This window comes from Chelon labrosus, assembly GCF_963514085.1.
Source record: "Chelon labrosus genome assembly, chromosome: 7".
NCBI lineage: Eukaryota > Metazoa > Chordata > Actinopteri > Mugiliformes > Mugilidae > Chelon > Chelon labrosus.
In genome coordinates, this window is record NC_140343.1 from 11,432,415 (window position 1) to 11,459,248 (window position 26,834).

Sequence of the window (26,834 nt, forward strand, 5' to 3'; positions counted from 1 at the left end):
CATGATGGTTTTTCCAAAAAGGCTCCATCAACATGTTGCAACAGTGAAACACGCGGGATACCGAGCCAGGTCCACTTTTCCAATAACAGGTCACTGCCAACTTCTTTTTCTTGACTCCTGAGAGCACTTCTTTACATAATGAAATGAGCCCTCTTTCTAATTCTTTGCCAGCAAGTTACTCTTTGCATTTACGTCAGTGCATTTACAATGGAAATTGTAATTTAATCATGCAATGCATTATTTATTTGCATTTTTCTGGGGCAACATATTGTAGAGTCACTGGAGGAGGAGGAGGAGATGAGGAGAGAGCGAACGAGAGGCAGAAAGACGGAGTGAGGCCATTAAGAACGAGTTCAGAAGAAGGAATGGGATCATGAAGAAAATCGCTGATGTATGCCATAAGGCTTTGCTCTTGTGACCTTTGCTCCATGTTTTGCGCCGTAGCCAGTGGCAACTCCACACAGTGGTTTTGTTTTAGATAGATGACACTGTAATCCAGCTAGACGTGAGCCAGATTCTCATCAGACCGCTCTCTGACCTGAAAAAAATCTTTTAAACAATGTAATATTTATTTATTTGTTTGAAAGTTTGGTAGTTCTTCTGTGGCTTGCTGTTACTAAGGTTACTATGTAGGAGTAGTGAGTACAGCGACGCCTTCAGAACCTATATTCCTGATGTTAAAACAGGAGTCATTTTGGCCATGCCAGTTCTTTGTCAGTGTATTTTCAATAATGCGGCAAAGACATTTTTTTTCTGCATATGGACGGGGAAAAATGCCACTCTGCTTTGATGTTCTACAGAGACTTGTCCAGGTTTCTGCAGTGTACCTGCAATTTCAGGAGAAAAATAGTGACTGACATGCTCTATTCATCCATGAATCATGCTGAAACAGGGCTGTATATCAGATATATCACAGCTGGCACAGAGCTAAAATAAACTCTGAACTTGTCAGCAGCAAACTATGGAAAATATATTTATCCTCTCCGAGGCTTGTTCCTGCCAATGGATTTTTCCTCTAGACGTTTAAGATCTGGTTTCAGATGATTCATATCTCACTCTATGGATATACCCACCTGACATAAAAAAACAAAACAAACAAAAACTAAACATAACAAAACAGGGATGTCTCACACATCACCAAACTGAGAAACAATGAAAACTTTCTTCAGGTTATAGAGATAAGATGTCCTCACAAACTTTGATTTTGTCTACAGTATTCACATTGTCACCCCCTTTCATTTGCAACACTGGTCACAGGCAGATTCTGTTTTTTTAAACTCTCAGATTTGGCCCAAAAGACACCTCTCTGGGGGGAATGTTGATTTTTATTTAACAGGTGCTTCATAAAAGGGCTGGTCTGGCCTTTAAACAAGAACTGACATGTTGTCTTAATAGAGTTTGGGCAGCTTGATAAGTATTGATTAATGCCAAAAGGCAGTTGGGATGCTCAGAGTTGCAGATTGGGCTTTCATGTGCCGTTGGAGCACCAAATGGAAGAACTGCATTTGCTGCGTCAAAGCAATTGGCTCAACATCAGGGATACTGAACAGGCTGGTTGAGTTTTTTTGTTGTTGTTGTTTTTGTCCAGTCCTTGCTAAAATAAAAAAAATAAAAATCATCTCCTAAAGTGAAAATACTGATTTTTAACTTCAATCTTTGTTAAATGTATGTTAGCTGTAAATAATACAAAAATGAGATGCTGGATTTGAGGTCCTGTAATTCTTATGTATGGATAGCTGAATCCACTAAATCACACTTAATATGTGATTGTGCCTATGCTAATTACAAATGTAATATGCCTAACATCATACACTGATCAGCCACAACATTAAAACCACTGACAGGAGAAGTAAATAACAATGACCATCTCGTGCAATGATCTGCTGGGAGACTTTTGGATCTGGCATTCATGCGGATGTCACCTAGACATGTAATACCCACCTAGACCAGACCAGGCACCCCCATCCCATAGCACAAAGTGTGCTCAGGGGCGGTTAATGTGTTGATGTGAGCTCCAAATTCCCTAGATCCCAAACTGATCAAGTATCTGTGGGATGCACTGAAACAAGTCTGATCCACAGAGGCCCCTCCCCTCAACCCATAGGACCCAAAGGCCCCCATTAACAACTTCCTGTCGCCAGACACTACAAGACACCCTCAGAAGGCCCATGTCCATTCTCTGATGAGTCAGAACTGTTTTGACCCACACAGTATTAGGCAGTATTAGTCATAATGTTATGCCTGATCGGTGTATAGATACAGGTTTTCCCACTTTGCTGAAGCATGGTTTGTATGAATACCTAGCAGTCACAAGATGGTATGATTTGCAAGGATGAATTCAAAAAACATATAGTTGTTGTGGGAGCAAGTCCTCCCACCGCAGCTTTGTATTTGATCAGCATGGATAGACCACACTGTTATTTAAATAACATAACAGAGACTACGGGGTATATCCTTACACAATGTCCAACATCGTTTTACCTACACAGTCTCCTTTCCTTCATAAAGTTTCACCAAGGCTTGTGCGTATGGGACAAATTCAATCAAGAAAACGAGCGTAGGGCGGACGGGGGACTATTCTGAGGCTACAAAAATTTAATTTGTTTTTCTCATTCCAGGAAAGGGAGCCCAAGTCCCCACTCCCGTACCCACACCCCTCCCTGCGAGCACCTTTCAATTTGCCAGATTAGCACTACTATTGTACCTCTGGCATGTTCCAGAGACACACAACGGCACAGCAACCCCCCCTTCCAAAACACTAAACCCCCCCACTCCTCACATCCCCTGCTCCGACCACTCCCCATCTCCCCAATCTTATTAAACTAATTAACTCTTTCCCCCCTCCACCAATTTCATTCCGTCTCATTTAGTTGCCTCTGCCATCCCTGACCCCATCTTTAATCAGGTTTAAGGTAAACTTAATGCACCTCCACTAGAACCCCCATGCTGTTGGCCGTCATGTGAGCGATGAGCGACAGAGAGGAGGTTGCCATTAAGAATGTGTTCGTTCAAACTGTCTCTCTTCAAAAGCAAAGCAAAAAAAAAAAAAAAAAGGCTTGTATGAGACCAAAAATATTCTGTTTCCATGGCAATATGGACTTAGTCAAGCTTCAAGTAGCATACCATATGAGTGTTTTAGGTTAGACTTCTCCTCAAGCAAGGGAACCAGCTGAAGATACTGTTCTGCCAGTATACAGGCTCAACATATTCTGATAGCCAGATTTTTTTTTTTTTCACAATTTTATTTCTTATCTTTTAACTGATAGTTTGTCAGCTTGCAGTGCATTATTTGTTTCTCAAAAATATGACTTGCTATGTTAATATGTTTGTTTTGTCCCAAAGTTAGATAAAAATCTTATACTTCAAATTCTCACTCAGGATTCAAACAAATATTGTGTTACATATAAATATCTCTACAGTACAAAATATGTATTTGATAGTTTTGAACCAGGTTGAACCTTGATTCATAACTGAGTAGCATTTCAGAACTGAAATTATCCAATATTCACGATCAAGATTTGATAGACAAAATAAACTTTGCAGACTCGAAATGAGCTATGTTGAACTAGTTTGATCTTTGTTGTTGAACTTTGAGGTGAAGGCCAATGGGAGCGACTGATCAGGTCGACTGACATAGGAACACAGAGTTCCCCAAACGTTTATGGCAGGTAAACGCCTCCACAACTTCCCCGTGCTGATGGCAGACATGGAACGTTGGGTGAACCCAGATAGAGCTCGAGTGTGGTTGATAGGATTTTCTGAGAGCATTGACGGCAAATAGAGCTATCCAAAAATGACTGAGAGCCTTCACAGACAGCAAATAGAGCTATTTCTAGGCGACCCATAATGTACATCGCTGATCTAAAAAAAAATCGAAAATCTGTGAGCTAAAAGAAAAATGGGTGAACTGTAATAGGCGGTATAGTCTTCTGCGTTAATTTGACGCCATAGCGCAGAGCATACGTGGGCCGCTGCTGACGTGTACCTCCCCTGAAAATCTGCTTTATTATTTCCGGCTGCTCCTCCATCTCCTCAAATTTCGAATTGATTGTTTTGGATCGATAAAGATGGAACACATCGAGGAAAGGTTAACTGAGGAGGTTCAGGGATACAAACATTTGTATGACTTCGGCAAAGGTTTCAGTCGCCATTGTTGAAAGTGTAGCAGAAAGTGGCGACAAAAAATTAACCCGACTGCCAAAAAAGACACAGCACTGACTAGCGTTTGGGTGGCGTTTTTACAGAGCGAGCCAGACTGACGAGGTACAAGTATAAATGGCTCACACCGGTGTAGGCTACGTACGGAAGTTACGGTGTCTAGCTCCGCAGTACCCTAAATGAGCCTTAATGAAGCTTGTTGAAGCTAGCTCCATCCACACTCATCCACGCTGTCCATGCAAACATTTGGGGTGGCAAATATACAAGGGGTTACCCTAGACAACCAGACTGTCAGATAGAAAATTACAGGAGACAAATAAGAAGTTTTATGAGGACAGAGCTTTAGGAAACAATATTTATCATGATCCCAATGTGTAGATGGTATGAAAGTGGTTATGTAATGGAAGCTCCTCTGTATTATTTCTACTCTCTGCTTTTAGATGCTAATTTCATCACAAACCATAAAAAAACAACTTAAATTAAGATTACTGTGACATTTTTTATTTCTATCAATCACATACCATACCATGGATTCCCAGGTTAAACTTACAATAAACATGCGCTCCACATTCTTCTCAGTCTCGTTGTTTACACCGACATATAAACACGAAGAGAAGAGAAAGTGACACTCCCCTTCCCCATGTCGTTGCGGGAGAGGATGTGACCTTTCCCTTTCAGGAAGGAACACTTAAGTGTGATGAGAGATATTTGGTGACAGTCCTAGTCCAGGGAATCCAGGTTACACACCTTTTAGAATAACAGTCATGCAGGATTTGTTTAAGATATGGCATGTTTTACGATGTTTTCTCAAACGGATAAAGCCAGCTCTCGTTCAGTGCTCTCCACAGAAAACAGCACAGCAGGCCTACTACAAATCTACAGTATTAAATATTAAATAGAGTACAGCGGTAATATTTAATTAACACTCTTCAAAGGTGAATGATGAAATTAGAAAGCCCAGTTTCTAAATAATCTTGGTCCTCCTGAATTATTAACTGTAACATTACTGTGAATGTGCATGTTGTCTGGATTTCACCACGGGGGGAAGGAATATCCTCCATTTATTAGCGATATACTGATAATTGTATTGAGCAGACTTTTTTTTCCTCAGGGATTGAGAACATGTCTGAAAAGTAAGCTCTTAACATATGTGCAGATATTTGCGTCTGAAATGTATTCAGCCATTGAGGAATTTCAGAAGTTAAAAAACAACCATACTCTAGGTAAATCCAGGATCACTAGAAGCACAATAATGCAACAAAGACAAAAAACTAAAAGGCTGACATGCGCATGGCAAGTCTTTATCATTTGATATTTTGGTATCGGATAAGCATCCAAACTCATGAGTGTATTTCTTAGAGGAACAGTGTTTTTATTGGCCACCAATACAGTCCCAACTATTGTTTCAATGCAGAGCTGGTTTTGATAAAGACGCCTAATGAATGCCTGCATGCTGGGATAGGGTTGGGTTATGCTCGATCACATCTAGTTTGTCTGTCATGTTGTGCAACCACAAAGAATCTGACAAGTAATTCTGAAGAAGCAACCCCTTGGCACCAGTGTGTGTATCTCTTTGCTTTCCCTCTCCTAAGATTTCTACCTGTTTCCTTGTATTATATTTAAACTGACTGACCGGAATGCCTGACCATTTTGAGTCCAAAAACAGCTGCGTTTAACATCATTAACCTTTCTTGTGTTGGTCTATTTTAGGCACTTCAAGTATCTTCACACACCTCAAGCCAGACAAAACCCAAGCAGTTAACACCTTTGTGAGAATGACTGTCGGTTGTGAATGGGTGGGCAGAGTCAGCGTTGGTAGCTCTCCAAATGTTTTCCAGGATGGTCACACGTCTCCTGTCCTAAATAAAAGGTCACGTGACCTGTCATTTTGTCAGTTTTCAAGGCTTTGCTACCTTCCTCTCCCAGCTAAATCAACACACCGCGTGAAACACAATGCCACGCCCTAGCCACACATCCCTCAACCGACCATCCATCCTTGATTTTAACGTCTCGGCCCTTACTTTTCTTTTCAAAACCAAGAAGGAAGAACCCCCTTGAAGGATTAAAATAAGGCAGGAAGAAACATAGAAGGAAACAAGTAAGGGACGGAAGGATGAGCCCCTGTTAAAGGGTCCTGGAGCGGCAGCTGACAGAAGCCACATTGTCAATAGGGTGTGAAATTCCTGCTTAGATGGGACCTCTGTCTGGTAAATAGCTAAAGGGACAGAGAGGAGGGGAAAACGCGTCAGCCTGTCTGCCCGCACTAGTCCCCTGAGCCTTCCAGTCGTACCCACGGAGAGAGAACGGTTTATCTGCGGTCGCCGATGCCCGACCGATCTCCCCACTGACCTCTGTTAGCAACCAGCAGGGAAGCTGCCATAAAGGCCAACAAAGCACTAAGTGGAGGAGGCCCTGCTGTACTGGTGTGTGGCCTACAGAAATAGCTATCATAAAATAACACCGCCAGCTGGGACCGAGGGGCCAAATGAAGAAAATGCATCACACAAATGAATCCAGCAGCGCACAGACGTATTGCCTCAGCACAGCACTGTAATTTCTAAGTTGATGTAATGTGAAGAAACACATCCTTTGATGAAAAAAGGAAGGCATAATAGACTCAGCTGTCAACCCAAATGCGCAGCTGTCACCACAATATGTCTTCAGAGCAGGCTGAATACTTTACATATTGTCAACATAACACAAAAAATGACAATGTAAGCCTTTTGATAAGAAAGAACAACAGGGCTGGAATCAATCTTATATTTCCGAGATGCGAACACGGGCAGACTGATAAGAAACCGAACACAGAGCACTTTGAAACTTTAATTAGTGTAAGAAGTGACCTGATTCCATCCTATTATCAAGGACCTCGACCTTTTTTGGACTGGGGTCGCACCACTCTACATCATCTCACCTCAAACGCTGTGACACATTTCTCCTGTAAGAGCCCATTAATTAGTTGAGTGCATTACACTGTTCAGAGGTGGGACAGCTCTTTGCCTGGAGCTGGCCACCCCGTCTCAGGCGGATAGACGCATGCAAATCTGTTTGTTTCATCAAGTGTGAATTCAATTTGCAAAGTTCTTTTTAATCTAGAGCACCTTTGCCGCCAGCGCAAAGGGAGACCACAGAGCTCCCGTTTGGCAAAGTTTTGATGGAAAAGAAAGGGCAAAAGGAGAAGGAGAGGAAGATAAAGGCAGGCAATGAAAGTCAAAGGTGGATCTCTGTAAGGGAGGGAGAAACACTCACACTCCTATAACCTTGGGGAGTTTGTATGAAATGCTGCCAGGATCTTTTTTTTTTTCCCATCAGCACCCATGGGAAACGTCTAAACATTCACACAGAACAGCAGATAATGCCCAAGACAAAATGACAAACAACGACAGATAGCGGCGGATGGAGACGAAGGGGGGGAAAAGGAGGAAAAATTGACTGACGGTATCAGCGTTTCCGTACCCGTGCGTGATGTTTGTAGTCTGTTTTGTCAGGGTGTTTCTTCATGCTGGTCTGTGTTCTGTTTCCCCCGCGGATGCAGCCAGTTGAGAGAACAGGGATTTGCAACACAGACAAAACATCATTTTTGTGCAGAAGGGGGTTTAAAAAAGGAGTATCACAGTCCTTCTTTCCTAAAAGCTTGAGAGAAGTGTTTGTGACACACCCAGACAAGAATGCGAGTGTGTGTGTGTAGAAACATAGAAACCTGTGTTTGTATCATTGATAGGACTCTCCATTGACGTAATGATTTCCCTAGCCCCTTATGCCAACCCTAACTATCTCAAGTAAAACCATAACCCCAACCATAACCGTATTGTACCTTTACCCCAAAACCATGTCTTAATCCTTAAAAAGTGGTGGGCCCCACGAAAATGGTCCCATGAGGACAAAACGGCCTCACAATGTTAATATTCCGCAAGGGTTTGGCCACCACAGCTTTATAAAAACAAGAACGCACACACATACTTAAAATCATACTTTAATCTACTGTATATACTGACTTACCAAAACCCTCGTGCAAAGCAGACTCTTACACAAACTGTTTCACACAAACGTCCTCTGCACATTTCCCCCAGTCAAATAAACACAACACTGCCACCTCATACGCATACGCACATAAACAATACACAGATTCCCCCTCATCTCCTGAACTGATGACTCTTGCGGTTTACTGTCGTGGAATGCGTTCGCGGAGGGCAAAAACCAGACACCTTACGCTTTACCCACAATGCCTCACTCGGGTCCAGTTGGGCGTGGGCCAGGATGTGTCAGCGTGCCGTGATGACAGACAGCCAGTGTTGGCCTCACACTGTCAGTGCTGAGGCATGCGGTGACATGACATGCTCTGTTATCACACGAATGTGAATCAGCCCCAAAAGCAACAGACTATAAATTACATCAGCGAAAGCAACACAACAACCTTTTCCATTTTAGGAAGAGGTTAGGGAGGATGTGCAAAAGGCCCCTCGGGCCAAACGGAGAAGTTGTCTCTATGTGTCTCTATTTTTTTGTGACTCATAGCATGGCTGTATTTTGTCATGTTTTCATACAATGCAATGGCTGTTTATGGCCATTCTCATTTGCAGGGTTTCTACGTTTGGTTTTGGCTGAGAGACTGACAGAAACTATTTTTGTTTTTAGACAAGCTAATTATTTGGAATTAAAGTCAGGCTTGGAGAGTGGCACTACAAATGACTCTATGAGTATTTACGCCACAGAGAGCTGCATTCGTCTTTATGGTGCAGCGAACTGACTCCCCAGAATTGATAGAGCAACTGCACGCGTTTCATTTTCTCTCCTCTCTTTTTTTTTTTTTGCCATTTTGAAGAAGTCCGTATGAAAAGGCAGCGGAGCGAGTGGCAGGAGGAGAAGAAGCTGGTTAGCAATAATGGAGCAGCAGGGGTTTACATCAAACTACAGAACTTACAGAAAGTATGCCGTTTGATTAAAAATGGCAAAGAAATATTTGAAACGTCAACTATGAAACTAGTTCTCAAATACAATTTGCAAGAACAGATGACTCAAGATTCAGTTGGCAAATTAATTATAAACTGATTATTTGGTCTCTTCTGACTGTCTCTTCTTCTTTTCTTTATGTAGGATTGTGTTGCATTGTGTTGTGGATAATGTCAGGTTTGACATCATTATCACATGAATCATTTCGAGCTTATAAGCTAATTAGTTGCCATTTGAATTTCCAATTAGTGCGGCGCAGGCTTCCATTATTACGCTCAAGATGAAAATACATTCGGTGCGGCTTCTCGTTAACAGTTTGGTTTGGTTTTATACTGTAAATTAACCAAGAATATGAAGGTTTGTTTTTAGAAGTATTGGATTAAGTGGTGTCTTACCCACTTTATTTTTGTGAACGATTGGATACTTTATCCTCCAGCGAGCAGTTATGTGTTTTGAAGCTCAGGCTACCGGGCTTTATTTGGGCTTCTCGGTGAGAAAAACTTAAATTGGATGAAAAATGTCTCCTTTTCTTTGTGCGTGTAACAGAAAACTTTTTTTCTGTTCTTTTAACTGAAAAGATGAAACGGTGTGGAACCGCTGAGTTTTAGCTATTTTTATTTTATTTTTTTTACAATGGATATTCCGTGTGATGACCCCAATTTTTTTTCTCAGATTAACAGTGTGAAGGCTTCGGATCTGGCTTAGCTCTGTGTGGCTAACTGTTCTGATGACAGCCCGCAGGGACGAGGACAGACAGTCTTGACACACACCACACCGCTGTACTGCAGCACCTCAGAGGGTCGCAATAATCCTACCGTATACCATTACACTGCATATAGACTAAACACAAGGCCAGGTGAGAGAATGACAGAGTAGCGTGTGTGTGTGTGGGTGCAGGTCCACAATGTGCATGTTCGTGAGCATGGATTTTTTTTTTGGCCATGTAGATGCGTGTACATGTGTACGTGTGGGCCTGCTGGCCTGTCTCACCCTGTGTCTAACACTATGCATTTGTGGTGAACAACATCGTGTGTGTGTGTGTGAGACAGAGAGAGAGCCTGCACGTGTGTGTCGGTCCACATAATGCAAAACAGCCTTGCCTCCCACCCCAAGTTGAAAAAAAAAAAGAAAAAGTCACAGCCAGGAGGCCACTTTGAAATACCAGGTGCTCATTTGGCAAATCCAGGCAACTGGGGTGTTTACATTTCAGCGACTGAGAGGGGAAAAAGACCAGATGCCCCCGAGAGCTGCTCAGCAGCGTCCATACAGAGATCACTCACATCGCCATGGGTGACAGACCAGTGTGTGTGTGTCGTGGAATGGAAAGGGGGGTACAGAGAGCGCTGTGCAAAGTCATTAAACACCCTATGATGGCGTGCGGCGGGGGTAGACATGAAATAATGCGACAACACTGAAAATCAGCCACTCTAGTGAGGTTTGTTTGTTTGCACAGCACTCTTTCTCTGACCAGGCACGCACAGTTGCTCCTCTCACCGTTACTTTTTCCCCTCTTATTAGCCCATTCTTAATCTCTCTGGCTTTTACAATACCTCCATTGTCCTCTCCCGTTGTTGACTCATGGTTTGCAAACAGCTCAAGCACTTCCTTATCAGTTAAGAGAACAACGAGGCATAAAAAGACACTATGTAATGTGGGGGTTTGCTGAGTTGCAAGGCAACGAATCCACTTCCAACGCGCACACGCATTTAAAATACAATACAATACACACATACAAATATGCACGCACACATTTATGCAGCGTTAGAGTACACTGCCCCTCTGGGCGCGCAGACTCTTTCATTGTTTCATTATGCCGACTATCAATTTACCGGCCGTAAATTCACTGTGTCTTGATAAAACATTGTCTGTCAATTTTCCTCACAGCACCTGCTCGCAACAAATCACCGAGGCACTCTTTCTGACTGATTGCTTCTTGGCAGAGCGTTTAGTGTTGTCTCTTTGTATCAACGACGGGCATAAGGCGGCTGAAAGGTGGTTACGGGTTGGTGTGTGGATACGAGCGTGTGTGCCATAAACATAGGTGGGGCTTACTGAGGGGGGAAAAAAAATAGCCTGCACATTCATAACTTTTCTCTGCGTCTGTGCACGTGTGCAAGCGTGCATACTTTCAACGTCGCTTATGTTTTTTTTATGAAGGGCTGCACCCATTTACATAAAGCACCAAAGTTATTCTGGTATCATTTCCATTTCTGCATTACTGCTATCACTTTGTAAAATCGGTAACAGAATACCATTATGATATCCGCTCCAAACTTTTCCAAAAGCTGCTTTAATTTTAACCATCATTTTGAAATAGTGTGTGCTTGTTTGGGTTAATGTCAACCAGTGTGTCATGTAAATGTCACTGGGGATTGGAAAGTGGTTGAACTTGGCCACCTTCTGTGTGTTGCTGTCTGTCAAATGCTCGCTGGGTACAGTCGTGTGTGTGTGTGTGTGTGTGGGGGTGTGGGTTATGTGTGCAGGCACAACTGCATGCATTCATCCCTACTGACATGTGCATACTGTGCAGGCTTGTCTTTGCATGGGTACACGTTCTTGAATTACATACGCGCTTTACCAGTTTACTTTCTCTGCCAGGGATTTTGCTTTTTTCCTCGGCCTGCCCGTTGGTTGACACTGCACGGATGAGTTCAAAAAAGTCTTTACCCCGAACATCATACACACAATTATCTGCAGTCTGCATTCAGCTGCTTCTATTTGTGTAGCGTTTAGCCTAGATGGCAGTAAGGTAGGACGCTTGATGCTAAATAAGGACAGCAAACTCATCGAATATTTTAAAACTCAAGAGTTTTGGAAAGACTCTAAAAAAACAATAATACAATTTAGGAAAAATCAAAGCAAAAAAAACGGAATTAGCTATTGAATCCATTACTCATATCCACGCGTGACAGGTGATACCAGACAATATATGTTACATGTGATCATTACGTATAAAACGACCGACCTCAACCTACAGCAACTTGCTGTGACTCATAGGTGAGATATTCTGTGTTATGAGCAGACCTAGTTTAACTTGTTGCCCCAAATATTGATGATGTAATCACGGGTAAGTGCATAGACAAGTCAGAGCCCTGTGGCAAACAATAATGTTGCCGTCTGCCTCGGTGAAACTGCAGGGGAACTGTGAGTGTTTGTGTTGTCATGGGATTCCTCTAGGTAATAATTACACAAAAACAGAAACTGTCTGGTAAAGGGAAGGCAGACATCAGAACACGTACGTGTGCTGGATTTATAGAAAATGGAATTTAGGTACTACAACTGTTCGCACCTGGGCCTACACCATCAGTCCAGAGATGGTTTAAGACAGACTGTCCACACTGCAAGTAATCAGACCAGTCTTCGTGTGTCCAGACATCACCAGCCTATCTGAATATACTACTATGGTAATTGTATAGGTCTCCCTTGTGACTCCAAAACAGTTGTGACTCATCAGAGAATGGACATGGGCCTTCTGAGAGTGTCCTGTGGTGTCTGGCAACAGGATGTTGTTAGTGAGGGTCTTTGGGTCCTTTAGGTTGAGGGATCAGGTTTGTTCCAGTGCATCCCACAGATGATCAGTTTGGTATCTAGTGAATTTGGAGGCCAGTTCAACACCTTGAGCACACCTTGTGCTATGTGGTAGGGGTGCCTGGTCAGATCTAGTTGGGTGGTACATGTCTAAGTAACATCCACACCAATTCCAGGTCCAAAAGTTTCCCAGCAGAACATTGTATTGTCAAAAGGCGGTCAATACTATTTACTTCTCCTGTCAGTGGTTTTAATGTTGTGGCTGACCGGTTTACGTTTCCATTTAAAATGCCATTATATCGATAATGTGTTTGTCCACAGATGATTGTACTCCATGTTGTCCCACTCAGTGCCCTGTTATTAGTGGCATGGATTTTGCTGCACTTCTGACATCCGGGATTTGATGCATGTTGAGTGACGCAAACAATACTTTGAATTGAATTCCCATTTGAGCAGCCAGAGCATCTGACTTTTTTTTGTTGTTGTTGCCCAGACTTATGCTAAAGATAATGTGAATACAATCTGAATACGGCAAAAAAATCATTTGGACAGGCAGTCTGAATATAGCCTGTTATTTATCTGTTTATCTAGATCAAGTAAAGTAAAAGAGCCACATACCTTTTTTGACTTTGTACAAATTTCCTATTTTTATGCATAACCCAATCCCAAAGAGCTTTTACAAACACAAGCTGCAGTTGGAATCTGAATCTGCTAAATACACTATATTACCAAAAGTATTCGCTCACCTGCCTTTACTCATTCTATGAACTGAAGTGCCATCCCATTCCTAACTCATAGAATTCAATATGATGTCGGTCCACCTTTTGCAGCTATTACAGCTTCAACTCTTCTGGGAAGACTGTCCACAAGGTTGAGGAGAGTGTTTATAGGAATTTTTGACCATTCTTCCAAAAGCGCATTGGTGAGGTCACACACTGATGTTGGTCGAGAAGGCCTGGCTCTCAGTCTCCGCTCTAATTCATCCCAAAGGTGTTCTATCGGGTTCAGGTCAGGACTCTGTGCAGGCCAGTCAAGTTCATCCACACCAGACTCTGTCATCCACGTCTTTATGGACCTTGCTTTGTGCACTGGTGCACAGTCATGTTGGAAGAGGAAGGGGCCCGCTCCAAACTGTTCCCACAAGGTTGGGAGCATGGAATTGTCCAAAATGTTTTGGTATCCTGAAGCATTCAATGTTCCTTTCACTGGAACTAAGGGGCCAAGCCCAGCTCCTGAAAAACAACCCCATACCATAATTCCTCCTCCACCAAATTTCACAGTTGGCACAATGCAATCTGAAATGTACCGTTCTCCTGGCAACCTCCAAACCCAGACTCGTCCATCAGATTGCCAGATGGAAAAGCGTGATTCATCACTCCAGAGAACGCGTCTCCACTGCTCTAGAGGCCAGTGGCGGCGTGCTTTACACCATTGCATCCGACGCCTTGCATTGCACTTGGTGATGTGTGGCTTGGCTGCAGCTGCTCGGCCATGGAAACCCATTCCATGAAGCTCTCTGTGTACTGTACTTGGGCTAATCTGAAGGTCACATGAAGTTTGTAGCTCTGTAGCAATTGACTGTGCAGAAAGTCGGCGACCTCTTTGCACTATGCGCTTCAGCATCCGCTGACCCCTCTCCGTCACTTTACGTGGCCTACCACTTCGTGGCTGAGTTGCTGTTTTTCCCAAACGCTTCCATTTTGTTATAATAGAGCTGACAGTTGACTGTGGAATATTTAGGAGCGAGGAAATTTCACGACTGGATTTGTTGCACAAGTGGCATCCTATGACAGTTCCACGCTGGAATTCACTGAGCTCCTGAGAGCGGCCCATTCTTTCACAAATGTCTTGTTTCACAGTCTGCATGCCTGAGTGCTTGAATTTATACACCTGGGGCCAGGCCAAGTGATTAGAACACCTGATTCTGATCATTTGAATGGGTGAGCGAATACTTTTGGTAATATAGTGTATATATGTGCTGTGAAAGCACAGACGAAATCTCAAACAGTCCTAGGGATTAATGAGAAAATCTGGACAAGTAAAACACTGAATGCAGCTTTGGTGTTTAGGTAGGAGGAAGCGGGTAGCTATAACTACAGTGAGTGACCTGTTTCGGTTTTATTAAACTGCAGTATACATTAGAGGGGTTAATCTCTTGGCTGAGTGAGTACAACGGCAGTTACTAATCTGAAACTGGGTTAAAAAAAAAAAAAGCTTAGACTTTAGCTTGTTTTCTGTTTAGCCATCATGACAGGGTTCTGCTGTGTTTGTTGCTTAAGCATGCTAACTAGTGCTCGGGGAGTATCATCTGGTTCAGAGGAAGACGTTGACACACACAAGCACACGCAATGCTATGCCATGCCATGCCAGGGTAATGAGTGCTTTGGTTACATTACGCATATGCTAAGGTAATAAGGGCTTAGCACACACACACACGCACACACATAGACCACCTCACACCCACCCACACTGCCATAATAAGGGCTTGGCTTACGCACAAACACGCACACGTACTTACACGCTAAATTACTACAGTCTTGCACCATCTTGCCAGGTGCTCTCTCACCACATTCCCAACAAACCAGTCAAATGGCAGACCAATCAAGCTGACCAGCTGAGTCTCTACACCACGAACACCTTTGCAAAGCTATCTTCTTTCATTTAGGTGCCTTTGTTCTGCTTTCAGATAATTCAGGGTTAGGAGAAAGAACCCAGTTACCCACACAGGCAAAGTCATTAGTATTAACCTAGTATTAAGTATTTACCCAGGGATGTGGTTCACGTTTCTTAACAGATGCCCATATTTGGTAGTGGTGGTGGTGGTTAAGGCACTCTGCTTTCCATTATGCATCTTTTTAACTATGGTTTGTCATGTACAAGCGGTGTGATCATGCGGAGACTGAGTCTGTAACCGGATGGGAGCCTCGCTGAATGGTAGCAACGGCTAAACTGAAACCATGTGCTTTTGTGGTTAGAAATGTTGTCATGACTAACTACCTCTAGGAGAGCTGGCATGGAGCTGGACACTGAAGGGGAAGAATATCCCTTTTCACTTGACTGACGGTAACTAGACAGGGAGATGATTTGTTTTGATTTGACGTGAAAGCTATTGACTTCTGCTTCTGCAAATGGTCCAAAGCAAAGCATACTTCTATTCTACAGTATTTGAATGCAGCAGTACAATTCCCTTTTTAATACGTTAATTTCCAGTTAAGTTTCCAGTTCCGTTAATTTTGGGGATAGTTGATACTGACCCTCAATAACAAAGAGTAGAGAGCATCTGCCACCGTTTGCCACTGTTGTCAACCCTTAGGGTCATAAAGTGCATGGAAGATTGTGTTTTGCAGCTCGGCATGTTGAAAGGTCAAGGGTCAACACAAGGATTCTGGGTATGAAGGAAGACTGGAGCCCACAAGGGAGACACTCTGTTGACATTGTGTTTGGACACTTTGAACAGTGTTATCTCAGACAGTGTGAAGCTATGAGCCAATCAATCATTGTGTTATTGGACCAGCTCCGGTGATTATTCATCCAGGACCTTTGATATCAGCTGATGTCAAATGGATCCCCTCATGAGCCTCCTCACTTGCTCACTGTCTGGTCTGCGTCCTTGGGAATTTGTCACGGCTATATTTCTTCGATACATTTACTTATTAAAGTAAATTGGGTGTTCTTTCAGTCCAACATGAAAGAAACCCACAGACGGCAAACGAACGAAAGGTCCAGAATATTTATGAATCCAAAGCGATTGCGTTGGCACAAGTTCCGCGCAAGATATTTCAAACTCAGCCATGGATGTAAGAAGACAGCATATAAATCTGGAATGTACAGGCAGGCATACCTCGGGCGCAAAGAAGGAGTAGGTTGCACACTGGAAATAATAGACTTTTATAGAGTCAATGATAGTGGCAACATGCAGCAGGAGTTTTCCATTGTTTTAATGGGAAATGCTCTGAAGCATGCAGTAGTGTTTCTGCTGGCTAGTGTACCTGCCCTGACCTTCCTCCACCCACTCTGCCTCTCGGGCCAGGCAAAATACAGTAACACAACAAACAGAAGAATGGTAAAAAGAAAGGGCAGAGAAATAAATGCAAGAGTAAGACGAGTTTACAGTCATTAATCACTATTAACAAGGCTAGATCATATTAGTTTTGAAAAAAAACAAACATTTTTGTCAGTCAGGAAAAGATGTTTCAAAGCCCAGTGTTATGCGGTTTTGTGAAATACTCACAAAATGCCATTAAAGTGATATGCGTCCTTGGTGCTTTTCTTTTTGTGCCACAGAGCACGACTGTGGAAGGAATTATTTGAGTTGGAATCCCTGGTGCTTTCTGTCGACCGAACCTAACCAGGCAGTGTGAGAAAAGAGCGGCACAAAACGAAATAAAGAAGTAATGCTCACAGTCAGAACTCAAAGCTCAGTCCAGTTAACCCTAACCCCAACCCCAATCCATTGGAGCCGTTGCGTTTCTACCTGCCGGAACGTCACCTTCATAAAGGTTGTGGTCAACATCTGAAGAGTTGTTCATGTTATGGCAAAGTAGTGATACTTGTTTGCCATCCAAAATTCAACCAGCCTATGGCTGAATTTAAGCAAGCTGTGATTTAGGATGTGGACAGCACTTTTGTTTGGCGAAATGTCTAGGAATAGGCGTATAGGAGTACAGGAATTGAACCTAATTTGTTACCACAATAAGCAAATTCCCTTCTACCTCGACCTCAGTGCCTGAATTTCCCAGCCCATACCGTGCCCTGTCAAACTGCTGCATGTTCTCTGTCGTAGCGGTGAAAGGTTATTTCTCTCCCTCTTTGTCTGCAAAGCCTGTAATTTGCATGCTCGGGCTGTTCGTCAGCTATGCATGTGTGTGCTTGCGTTGACATCGTGATCCCCATACGTGTATTTGACGCCGTCTATCTATGACTGCCTGTCTGCCTAAATGCCTTCCTGTCGGTCGGTCTGTCGGCGCACAGACAGCGGGGTCAGGATGATGGGAGTTTGAGTCATAAATCTGCAGTCAGCTTGAGACAGTGAGGTACATCACCTCTCGGGTTAGGTAGGGAAGGCGCTGAAAGGTGGTAGATACTCGGCAGAGACGGGGAGGAGCTGGTTGTGGCAGAAGTTGGGCTCTCGGTGATGGAAGGGGAAGGGGAAGAGGAAAGTACGGGGGGTGGCGAGGAAGAAGTAGTGATTTACGGCGGCAGGAGTGGAGCTCGAGGCCGTGGATGTTGGAGTTGAAGGTGTGTGACTTTTTGCTTGGTGTGAGAAGAACAGGGCGGATGGTGGTGGTCTTGGGGGGTGGGGAGTTGAGTTGGGGCTGCATTTGTGATCCTGTGTTAAGTGCTCGGTCAGTGGTGAAGGCCTGGAGGATTAGCCCCCCCACCCTTAAGACTCTCGTGAACAGCCCCCTCTCTCTCATACACACACAAACACACAACTCCTCTCTTCCTGGATTCCAACTTTGAGCTTTAGTGAGATTCTCCAGAGCCACCCACCGCCAGCTCCTCCTCCACCAGTACTACCAGTAAACCTTGCCTGTTCACTCACACACACACACATTCAAGTGCACAAACACACACACATCAAAAGACACTAACATAACCAACGGCTCGCCATTCCCTCAATATTGCCAGAGTAAAGCGATCCTCTCACACTCACATCATATTAGCGTTGCTATTAGACCAGATCCAGACACAAGAGCTACAGTGCGTGTGTGTGTAAAGTCTGCAAGAGCTTTACACATGCTAGAGGGGGTCGACCGTGTGTGTGTGTGTTTGTGTTTGCGTCGGGGCATGTGATTTGCGAGGGAGGAAGCGAAAGAGGAGTTCAGTGTGTGTCAGAAAAGGCCTTTCGTCCGCGGCCGCGTGTGTCTACGCGCGGCGTTTTTTAAGAGAGTAAGTAGAGACGCTGATATCTTGGCACGAGATGAGTGGGAGGAAGGATGGATGAGGTTAGCAAGGGTCTGGCGAGGGCTCAGTAGGTGTAAGCTTGAGAAATTTCCATATGGCAGTAAAATGTCTGCCACTTTACTTATTGAGTTTCTAATGTGTGCCAGGTGCTGTTGTCATGGTCTCAAATGCACTTAGTGGACCGTTTCCTTGTGTCTGTGCGCAGTATGTGTTCATATGTATTTGTTTTTGGAACGAGTTGCGCACCAGATCTGCTTAAGGACAAAATCAATGTTCACCGTTTGCTTTCAGAGTGGTTGAATTCGGAAACAGCCGGAACGTTCTCCTACGCTCGCTGGGGTTAGATTATGGGGTTTTGGTTTACAGGTAATGGCTGCGGTGAGTGTCCGGGCAGAAAATATCAATGCAAACATGAGCTTCCTGTTTGTTTGCATCCCTGGTTGTTTTCAGACGCGTCTCGACACTCTGTAACAGGAGGACTGTAGTATACTTTATATGGCGTTACTGTCACTATTCATTCGTTGGGAAGCTTTCAATCCTCAAACTGGACCCACATGACACACACTGTAAAACAGAATAAATAAATCTCCTCCATAGGCTTTGTGAAAACCCAACCGTAGCTGCGAGGTGAAGGACTTGGATTTATTAATGTGGACGTTCCATTCATTGAAAGTCGCCCCCCGAGTGAGTTGGTTTATACCAAGCCTGTATTTAGGGTTTTGACACATTTATTTTTTACACTGGCGAACTGTTGGGGGGGTTCGATGATTCTCAGAGATTTATTCTTTGGGATTTTTTTTTGTTTATAGTAAAGTGAGATTTCTGCTCTCTGATCTTCTGGAAGAAACCTCCAAAAAGTCTAGCACATTCCCAAATAAAATCTGCCCCCCCCCAAAAAATAATAATAATAAAATAAATGCTTGAATTTTAATCTTATCAATATGTTTCTCCCCGTTTCATTTGAAGAGCAGTCGGAAGCATGCAGAGGTAACAAAGGTGGCAGTCATGAACTTGGTGCGCTTCTGGTTGGCCTTTAATGGCGACCAGGCAGGAGACCCTGGGCTTCAGTGGTTTTGGCAACAAATGAGAAATTCTCCTTTGAAGCCGCCGCAAGATCCCCTTACCCACGTCGCTTCACTTAGAAAATGATTTTCCCTTCAAATGGACTATGTCGCTGTGAGGTGCGCGGGGATTCCTATGGGAAACTGACAAATTTTGTGTCCGTTAGACCTAACCTCGAACATCAGGGAGCCTTTAATGTTCTTTTTTTTCCCCCTCTCTCTGCTTCTGGTTTCTACACAAACACGTCTAGACCAAAATGTTCAAATTATTCATCATAGAACACATAATGAAAACAAGTAAGAAACTGTGATTTCTGAATATTTTTATTTCTCGATATTAAATGTGATTTCACATTCACAAGTTACTGTATTTTAACATTTAATCTTTTGATACAACTTTTATTTATTCTGTCTTAAAAAAAAAAGTTAAATACGTTTTTTTTTTTCACTATTTTTGGGATTTTCAAACGGTGCTTATCCCCCATGCTGAGTTGCCAACAGCTACAATAATCAAAGAGGCAGAACAGAGGAAAACATTTTGGAAATGCATTGTTTTCAGTACCAGCAGAGGAAAATGTTTCACTGTGTGTCTTTTCATCCAGTCATTTGGTTGAGTTTGGCCTCCCCTCTGATCTCAACTCACCACAAGAACAGTGGTCATCAATAATTTTCCTGGCCGTATATTTTATCGTCTTCACAGTCATTCTAGAAGATACTTAAATACATGTTATAGACATGGACGCACACTTGGTGAAAACTTCTAAAAAAACTTGCTAAATGAGCCTGCAACACAGAGCTGAAATCTTTAAAGAGATTTCTCATTCACATCCAGCCTTGTCTTTGAGCTTTTACTTACTGAATCGGCTAGGTTGTTGCACCATTTATTTATTTTTTCTTTTAAATAAATTCACAAATAAAAGGAAAACTAAATTATAGAAAGAGATTCCCAAGAGCAGTTTTAATTATTATTATTTTTATATATATATATTTAAGATTAATGCTAGCACACCAACTAAATTACACCTTAATAATATTACAACTATAAAGACTGTTTAGGTCTGTCACTTTAAAATATAAATTACAATAAGTCAAGTTGTTGTCACTTAGAAATACATTTAAAGTCAAATACTTCAGGCAAATATAATGTAATCAAGTTGAAGATGGCAAACCAGTACAAAGTTTTACAAATCCCCAAATGGCAAAAAATGAATCCTTTAAACTATTTATTACCGAGACAACCTTTGACAGTGACACGTTTCACCGAGAGGCGCAACAGACCACATCTGTCCTTCTTGCAAAGGTGTAGGATATGGCGTATACAGTCCGTTTCCAGCTTTACACAAACCCTGGCAGACCTAGTCGTTTGGCTTCACTTAACACACTTGTGTGCTCAGAAGACACCTAAACATTTCTTTCTATACCGGCAGAACAGGCGACAAGTTCCACTCCGTGTCCCATTGTTTTTGCATGCGGGATAAAGTTAAGCAGAGTTCATCTGCAGTGTTCAGCTCCACGCTCTCCCTCTTATCTCCACGTAGAGAAAAGAACAGCGCGATTAATAACACAGTCGACATCTGCTAGCTCAATATTAATGTTGACTGTTCCAAGTTCAGCCTCACATCCTGCAGGACTCCGTCTGTCAACCCTGACTCTGCTATACATTTCTGAGTTAATTGAATGCATCAGCAGATTCCTGCTGAATTAAACAAAACGCACATGGCAAACTATTGCTCAGCAGTGTAAGGGTAGCAGGGTTATTTACTGGGGGTTTCATGTTGTCAGCAGTCCTGGAATTACCCAGGCAGATCACAAGATTATTTGCGTTCATTCAAGGCACTGGTATGACGCCTGAAACTGACAAAAGGCGCACAAAGCAGAACTATTATTATTATTAGTTTTGTAAATTTAGAGGGGCTTGTTTTTGAAAAGCAATGCACACGGTTTGGAACATTTTTTTTTAACTCTGTTTACTGCTGTTTTGAGATTAAACCGAAACACTTAATGATGCGATAAAACCACTGTAAACGCAAGGAAATTGAGGAGAAAGGCTGTAAAAGCCCGGTCGTGACAGATGCGCCTTTCTTCAGCTTATCCAGGGAAGAGGAAAAGTAAATTGTAGGGATGTTTAGTCCTGGCTGGAGGATAAAGAAGAAGAAGAAAAAAACAAAAACAAAAAAAAAACACCGACTGCCACATTTTTTACAGGACTGACTGTGCAAAATCTCATATGAGCTAAAAGATACAGCGACTTAAACAAGTGTGCAGTTCGATGTTGCGCTCAAGTCAGGGCGTCGCTTCCAGGAAAGTCTTTTGTTATTAAGAAGAAGAAAAAAAAAGTTCCATGCCACACAGGCTGACTGAAATCAAAATTATTGGAAGACTCTTGCGTTTTTTCACGAGCAGTCTCTTAGAATTGTTGTCTTTAAACCGCATTTTAACGATCCGTGTTTATTTTTTTTTTTAAATCGAAGTCTGAAGTGCAGGCGCGCTGGATGCGATGATGTCACCCCCATACTCGCAGAAAAACTCAGAGCGCTCGAAGTTTGTTTTAGATTTGAGAGTTAAAAAAGAAAAAAAAAAATGTCCCGGAGTGTCCGCCGGTGATTCTCCGAAATGTGCGAGAGCTCTGAAGCGAAGCAGCCGGAGATAAATTTGTTTTAATCAAGGCAGAAGCTCAACAGAAACTTCTTTCCTTTTTTTTTTTTTTTTTTTTTAATCGGAGCGGAAGCGACCCGCGGGGGGGCGCTGTGCGTCCATGCCTTTACACGGGCTATGAGAGGGAAGGAGACTCTGCACCGGCAAACACATAAATAATAATATAAAGAACAACTTAGCAATTCTGACATTGACTGGGCTCTCCGAGGCAACAAAAACACACATGTGGATTTTAAGTTATTCAAAAAAACAAAAAAACATTTGCAATTATTTTATTTCTGTCACAAAAATGCTAGACATGCGTGGAAGAGAGAAAGAATGCCTGCTGCTGTCCTTACTGTGTGTCTGTTGGAGAGGTGGAGGGGCTGGATACAAATGCTTCTCTGGGAACCAGTGAAAATGCATCATAGTTTGGAAAAAAAAAAAAGATTTAATTTTGATAATTAATGTGAGACTAAGTGATTGTCAAGGTAGACATTTTTCAGTGCAGCTGCTTCAACTGTAACCCCTCCTCTCGGTGCCCCCCTGGTCTCGCTCTCTCTCTCTCTCTCTCTCTCTCTCTCTCTCTCTCTCTCTCTCTCTCTCTCTCTCTCTCTCTCTCTCTCACACTCTCCCCTTATTCCTCCACAGCCGTGTGTGCTTCATTCCAGCGCACAGGCAGAGCGAAGCAGACGGTTTTACGCAGCAGCCAAAGCCGATAAAATTCGCTCAGGGAATAAATATCTATAAACCACGGCTGTCTCTTCATAGGAATACCACTTGGTCGCGGACGCACGTGAGGCGTGCACATGCCTAGATGGGACTATACACCATGGTTGTGACACCCGTGCGGCTATCTCTGCCTCTGCTCTCATAGGAAGTCTTTGGATCTCCCGGAGAAGGCTGTAATTTCTTTTTGCTTTTTTTTTTAAACCGAGTGTCAACGAAATACTGCTGGAAATATTCTCCGGATGGTGACCGCGGACTGGACTACCTGCTTACAGTTTATTCGCTCAATGCGAAGGGAAAGGACTGGAGGACTTGCGCCCGTTGCCTATTCTCTGGCTCAATAAGGCACTTTGGGGATCACTGAAAAAGAAAAGGAGAAGGGCTCTTACATTCACACATTTTATACCAAATAAGGCAGTTTTTTCTCCTCTGAACTCTCACATTTACGCGTTTTTGTGAATGGGGGCAACTCTGGTCCTGGAGGCTTGACACAGCTGGGACTGGGACGGGACTGGGTGCGTGGAGCGTCGGATCACCCAGGATTGTATTCCCTCCTCGCTCTCTCTCTCGTGGGTCTATTTACATGTCCGACCTGACCGCTTTATGACAATGGATTACTTTCTGCTTTTATGCAGCCTCTTGCTGCCCGTGGTGTCCGCAGTGGAAGGTAAGAAATTCCCTCTTCTCGTGATGATATGTTGCCTTTGCAGGCAGCCTTGGAGCGTATTGTCTCTCTGAGCGAGCCAGCACCCATGCCTCTCGCAGGCTGCGCACCACAGCCCGAAAGCTCGTGTGCGCACACACGCACATAAAAAAAAAAAAAGTCCTAATTTTATGTCATCCCCGAATTTAAACCAACGTTTCATTTTCAAAGTGGCCATCTGGCTTGTTTTTAGTGATCGCTAATGGTATTATTGGCTCTAAGCGGCGAGGCACTGTGGCCGGCACAGGATACAATACACAATTGTTATGCGCCAACGAAAGCTCATTCATTTCAATGGTAGTTGTGTATTCTTCTTCTTTTTTTTTTGTTACACCAGCTATCGCCGGCTGCTTGTGCTTTCTTTGTCACTTTAAGGAAATTAGCCCTACACTGTATCTCATTGAGAAGACGCGCGGCTCCCAACCGCCACTTACCCGCAGGTCGGCTGCGTGTATTTTAGGGTTGTTTGAGTGTGTGGCCTTTTGACATGTGGACTCGTATCGGTTTAAGTTCCCTTCGAGAAATAGAAAATAATAATAAAATTACGGCAACAGTTAATTTCTAATCAGTTAATTAGAAAAGCTGCTGTAAACATCACCTAAGCCATTTAAAATTACACTTAAACGCAAGTTGCAAGCGAGCTGTCGTTAATTTAGCTCCTAATTAATTATTTTTTTTAGTTTGATTAATGTTTAAAAGTGGTATTCTTTGGCTGTTTACAGTTAAAAATCATTTAATCATAGCCTATACTGGCTGGCCATCTGTTTTAGGGGAGTGTAGCTGTTTGCAGTGCGTAAAATCAGTGAGATATTCTATCACTCCCTTTTCCCTGTGAGGTAGTGTCCCACTCTTCTGTTATTTCTTTCCTGCAGTTTGGAATGTGTCGATCGGCTGTGTTTTTTTGGGGGAAAGTGGTGGAAATAAGGCTGAAACGGGCCTAAAGCTTGAACTGTGAATGCTGAAGCCCAGGCGAGGCTCTCGGTTGGCTTGTGATGCCAGTAGGAAAGTAGGACAGTGGGCCACTGGCTCAGTAAACGCTCTTCTTTCTCGTCTTATTTCTCGACCTGTCCTCACAGAGTCGAGCCACCCGAATATGCTTGTCTGTACATTTTAAAAGCAAAAATTCACAACATTTACCTTGGCGTTTTTGTGCCTGGCTCATGGTCACCGAATAGACTCTGTACTGTACACGCCAAAAAAAACGCTGAGCTTTAATCATTTCGTTTTAATGTCACTTATTAAACGGCCCAAACTAAATCATTCAGCGTGGGGATTGTGTTCTGTAACCTGGCACATCACCACCTACACTTGCGCGCATGTGTTTCACCCCTCGACTCACTTTCCTACGTGTCCTGACCTTAATTTGAGAAAACATCCGTAGGCCTGTTCCAGTCGGAGCTGAGAAAGGATCACTCTGCTCCTTCGCGCAATCATCATTCGGACTAAATTGCTTTCCACGCTACTGCTTCCTCTGCCGCGAACAGACGCAAAAACGCCCGAGTGCTGGTGGTGGTGGGGGTGAAAATGGTGTAACGCTTATCTGATAAGGTTCGCTGTTTTGTTAGTTCCTCTTGATAACAGGCGGCAGAAGTAGGCTGTGATAACGATTGCAATACAGTCGGGAGCTTTCATTAGACTCGCCTAACTCCAATAGCAACCTCAATTGAAGAAAAATGGAGTTCCTTATTTTAGGGGACCCCCGGATTCCTCTGTGTGACCTCACCCCTGACTTAAAACACATGGCTTGAATGGTTGAGTGGATTCTTGTTGAGAAGAAGTTGGGGACTTGAGAGGTAGATAAAGAGAGAAAATGGGGGGGAAAGAGGCAGAGTGGGGGAGAGAGAGAAAGAGAGAGAGCTCCGTACATTCTTGTCGGTAATAGCAAGTTTGCTGCGCGCAGGCTTGAAGTTGATGAATTTCGTTAGAACAATATATTCCCTACATAAGTGATGCTATAAATTGTGCCGAGTGACCTGGCTGGGGGTTTACCTAAGCTTTTAATACAGCCCGACTAATTTATGGCCTCTGCTGAAACTTCTTTCTGGGATTTCTGGCGAGTTAGGGAGAGCCAGGCGGCCTGGTGGGGAGACGCTTTCGCCGGGCCCAGTGTGCTTCTCTCGGGGTCCACAGGTCACACTACCCGCCAAAAGGGATCTTGATGAATGCATCTTTCTTTTTCTCGTCCTTTTTTTTTCCTATTAACGCAAATTTGTGGTCATCCAATCAATCCAATGCAGTAGTTAAACCCAGCAATCCTAAAAATTAGCATTACTGTTAATCATACAATTGTGCGTCAACTACACGCAGGGCATCTGAGTTCTCTGTGGCTGCAAGCATCAGTTAAATAATAACCATAATCTGGACACCTTATTTAACTGATTAGGAGCTTTTTATGTGGCACAAATGCGCTCCGTAAACGAATGATGGCTGTTTTGCGCTAGGGTTTGTTCTTCTTTGAGCCTCTGCGCAAAAAAAAAAAAAATAATTAAATATCCAGGGCACTTATTTTTTAATTTCATGGAACAGGGTTTTGGAGTTCGGATATGTAAATGTGTTTAATTCTGGTGTGCTCCCATATTCTAATCCCACTCCAGCTATTTTCTGTTTTTATTAGATAATGAAATTCATTAGCTTAGGTTTGTGTAAAAGTGCGAAGTTGACTGTGGCTGTTTTGCTGAGGAAAGCCCTGGGTGGGTGCACGAAAGGCCTTGGCTGTTGAACTTTCGGCTGCTATCAGTGTGGCTGGGGGAGACAAATTGCGCCGATGACAGTCCTCTATAGCGCACAGGCGGTTTGCTTACCCTTTGGTATAAATTACCTGTGATGGAGGGAGGGACGTAGGGGAAAAAGAGAATGAGTCAGGGCACCTTAATGGTATTCAGGACAGGCCAAGGAGCAGTACACCCACATCGATGCCGTTTGTCTCTGTCTGAGTTTATTATCCTAATGCACCCCCCTTGTATACCAAGGTAATGAAATGTCCATACCATGCTTAAAGGATGTATTAGGAGAAGCATTTAGACGCCAGCAAAGGTGCCACTCATATTCATAACAAAAATGTCACATTGTCACTTTATGCTCAAAACCTCTGCATTCCCTCACCTGTAACGGGGTTTTCTTCCTAAACAGAGTCAGATGCACTTTATAGTCACAGCTCAGGGTTC

At 43.2% G+C, this 26,834-nt stretch overlaps 1 protein-coding gene across 2 annotated transcripts in view; it reads left to right on the top strand.

The window, feature by feature from the left end:
• The first annotated feature begins 22,934 nt into the window (after window positions 1-22,934).
• Window positions 22,935-26,834, top strand: part of ephb3b (eph receptor B3b) — a 57,068-nt gene continuing 53,168 nt past the window's right edge. For both annotated transcript variants that reach the window (XM_084548486.1, XM_084548487.1), the window contains exon 1: window positions 22,935-23,634. In XM_084548486.1, coding sequence (XP_084404612.1) covers window positions 23,571-23,634 — 64 coding nt within the window. In that variant the 5' untranslated portion in view covers window positions 22,935-23,570. The remainder of the gene's footprint in view (window positions 23,635-26,834) is intronic.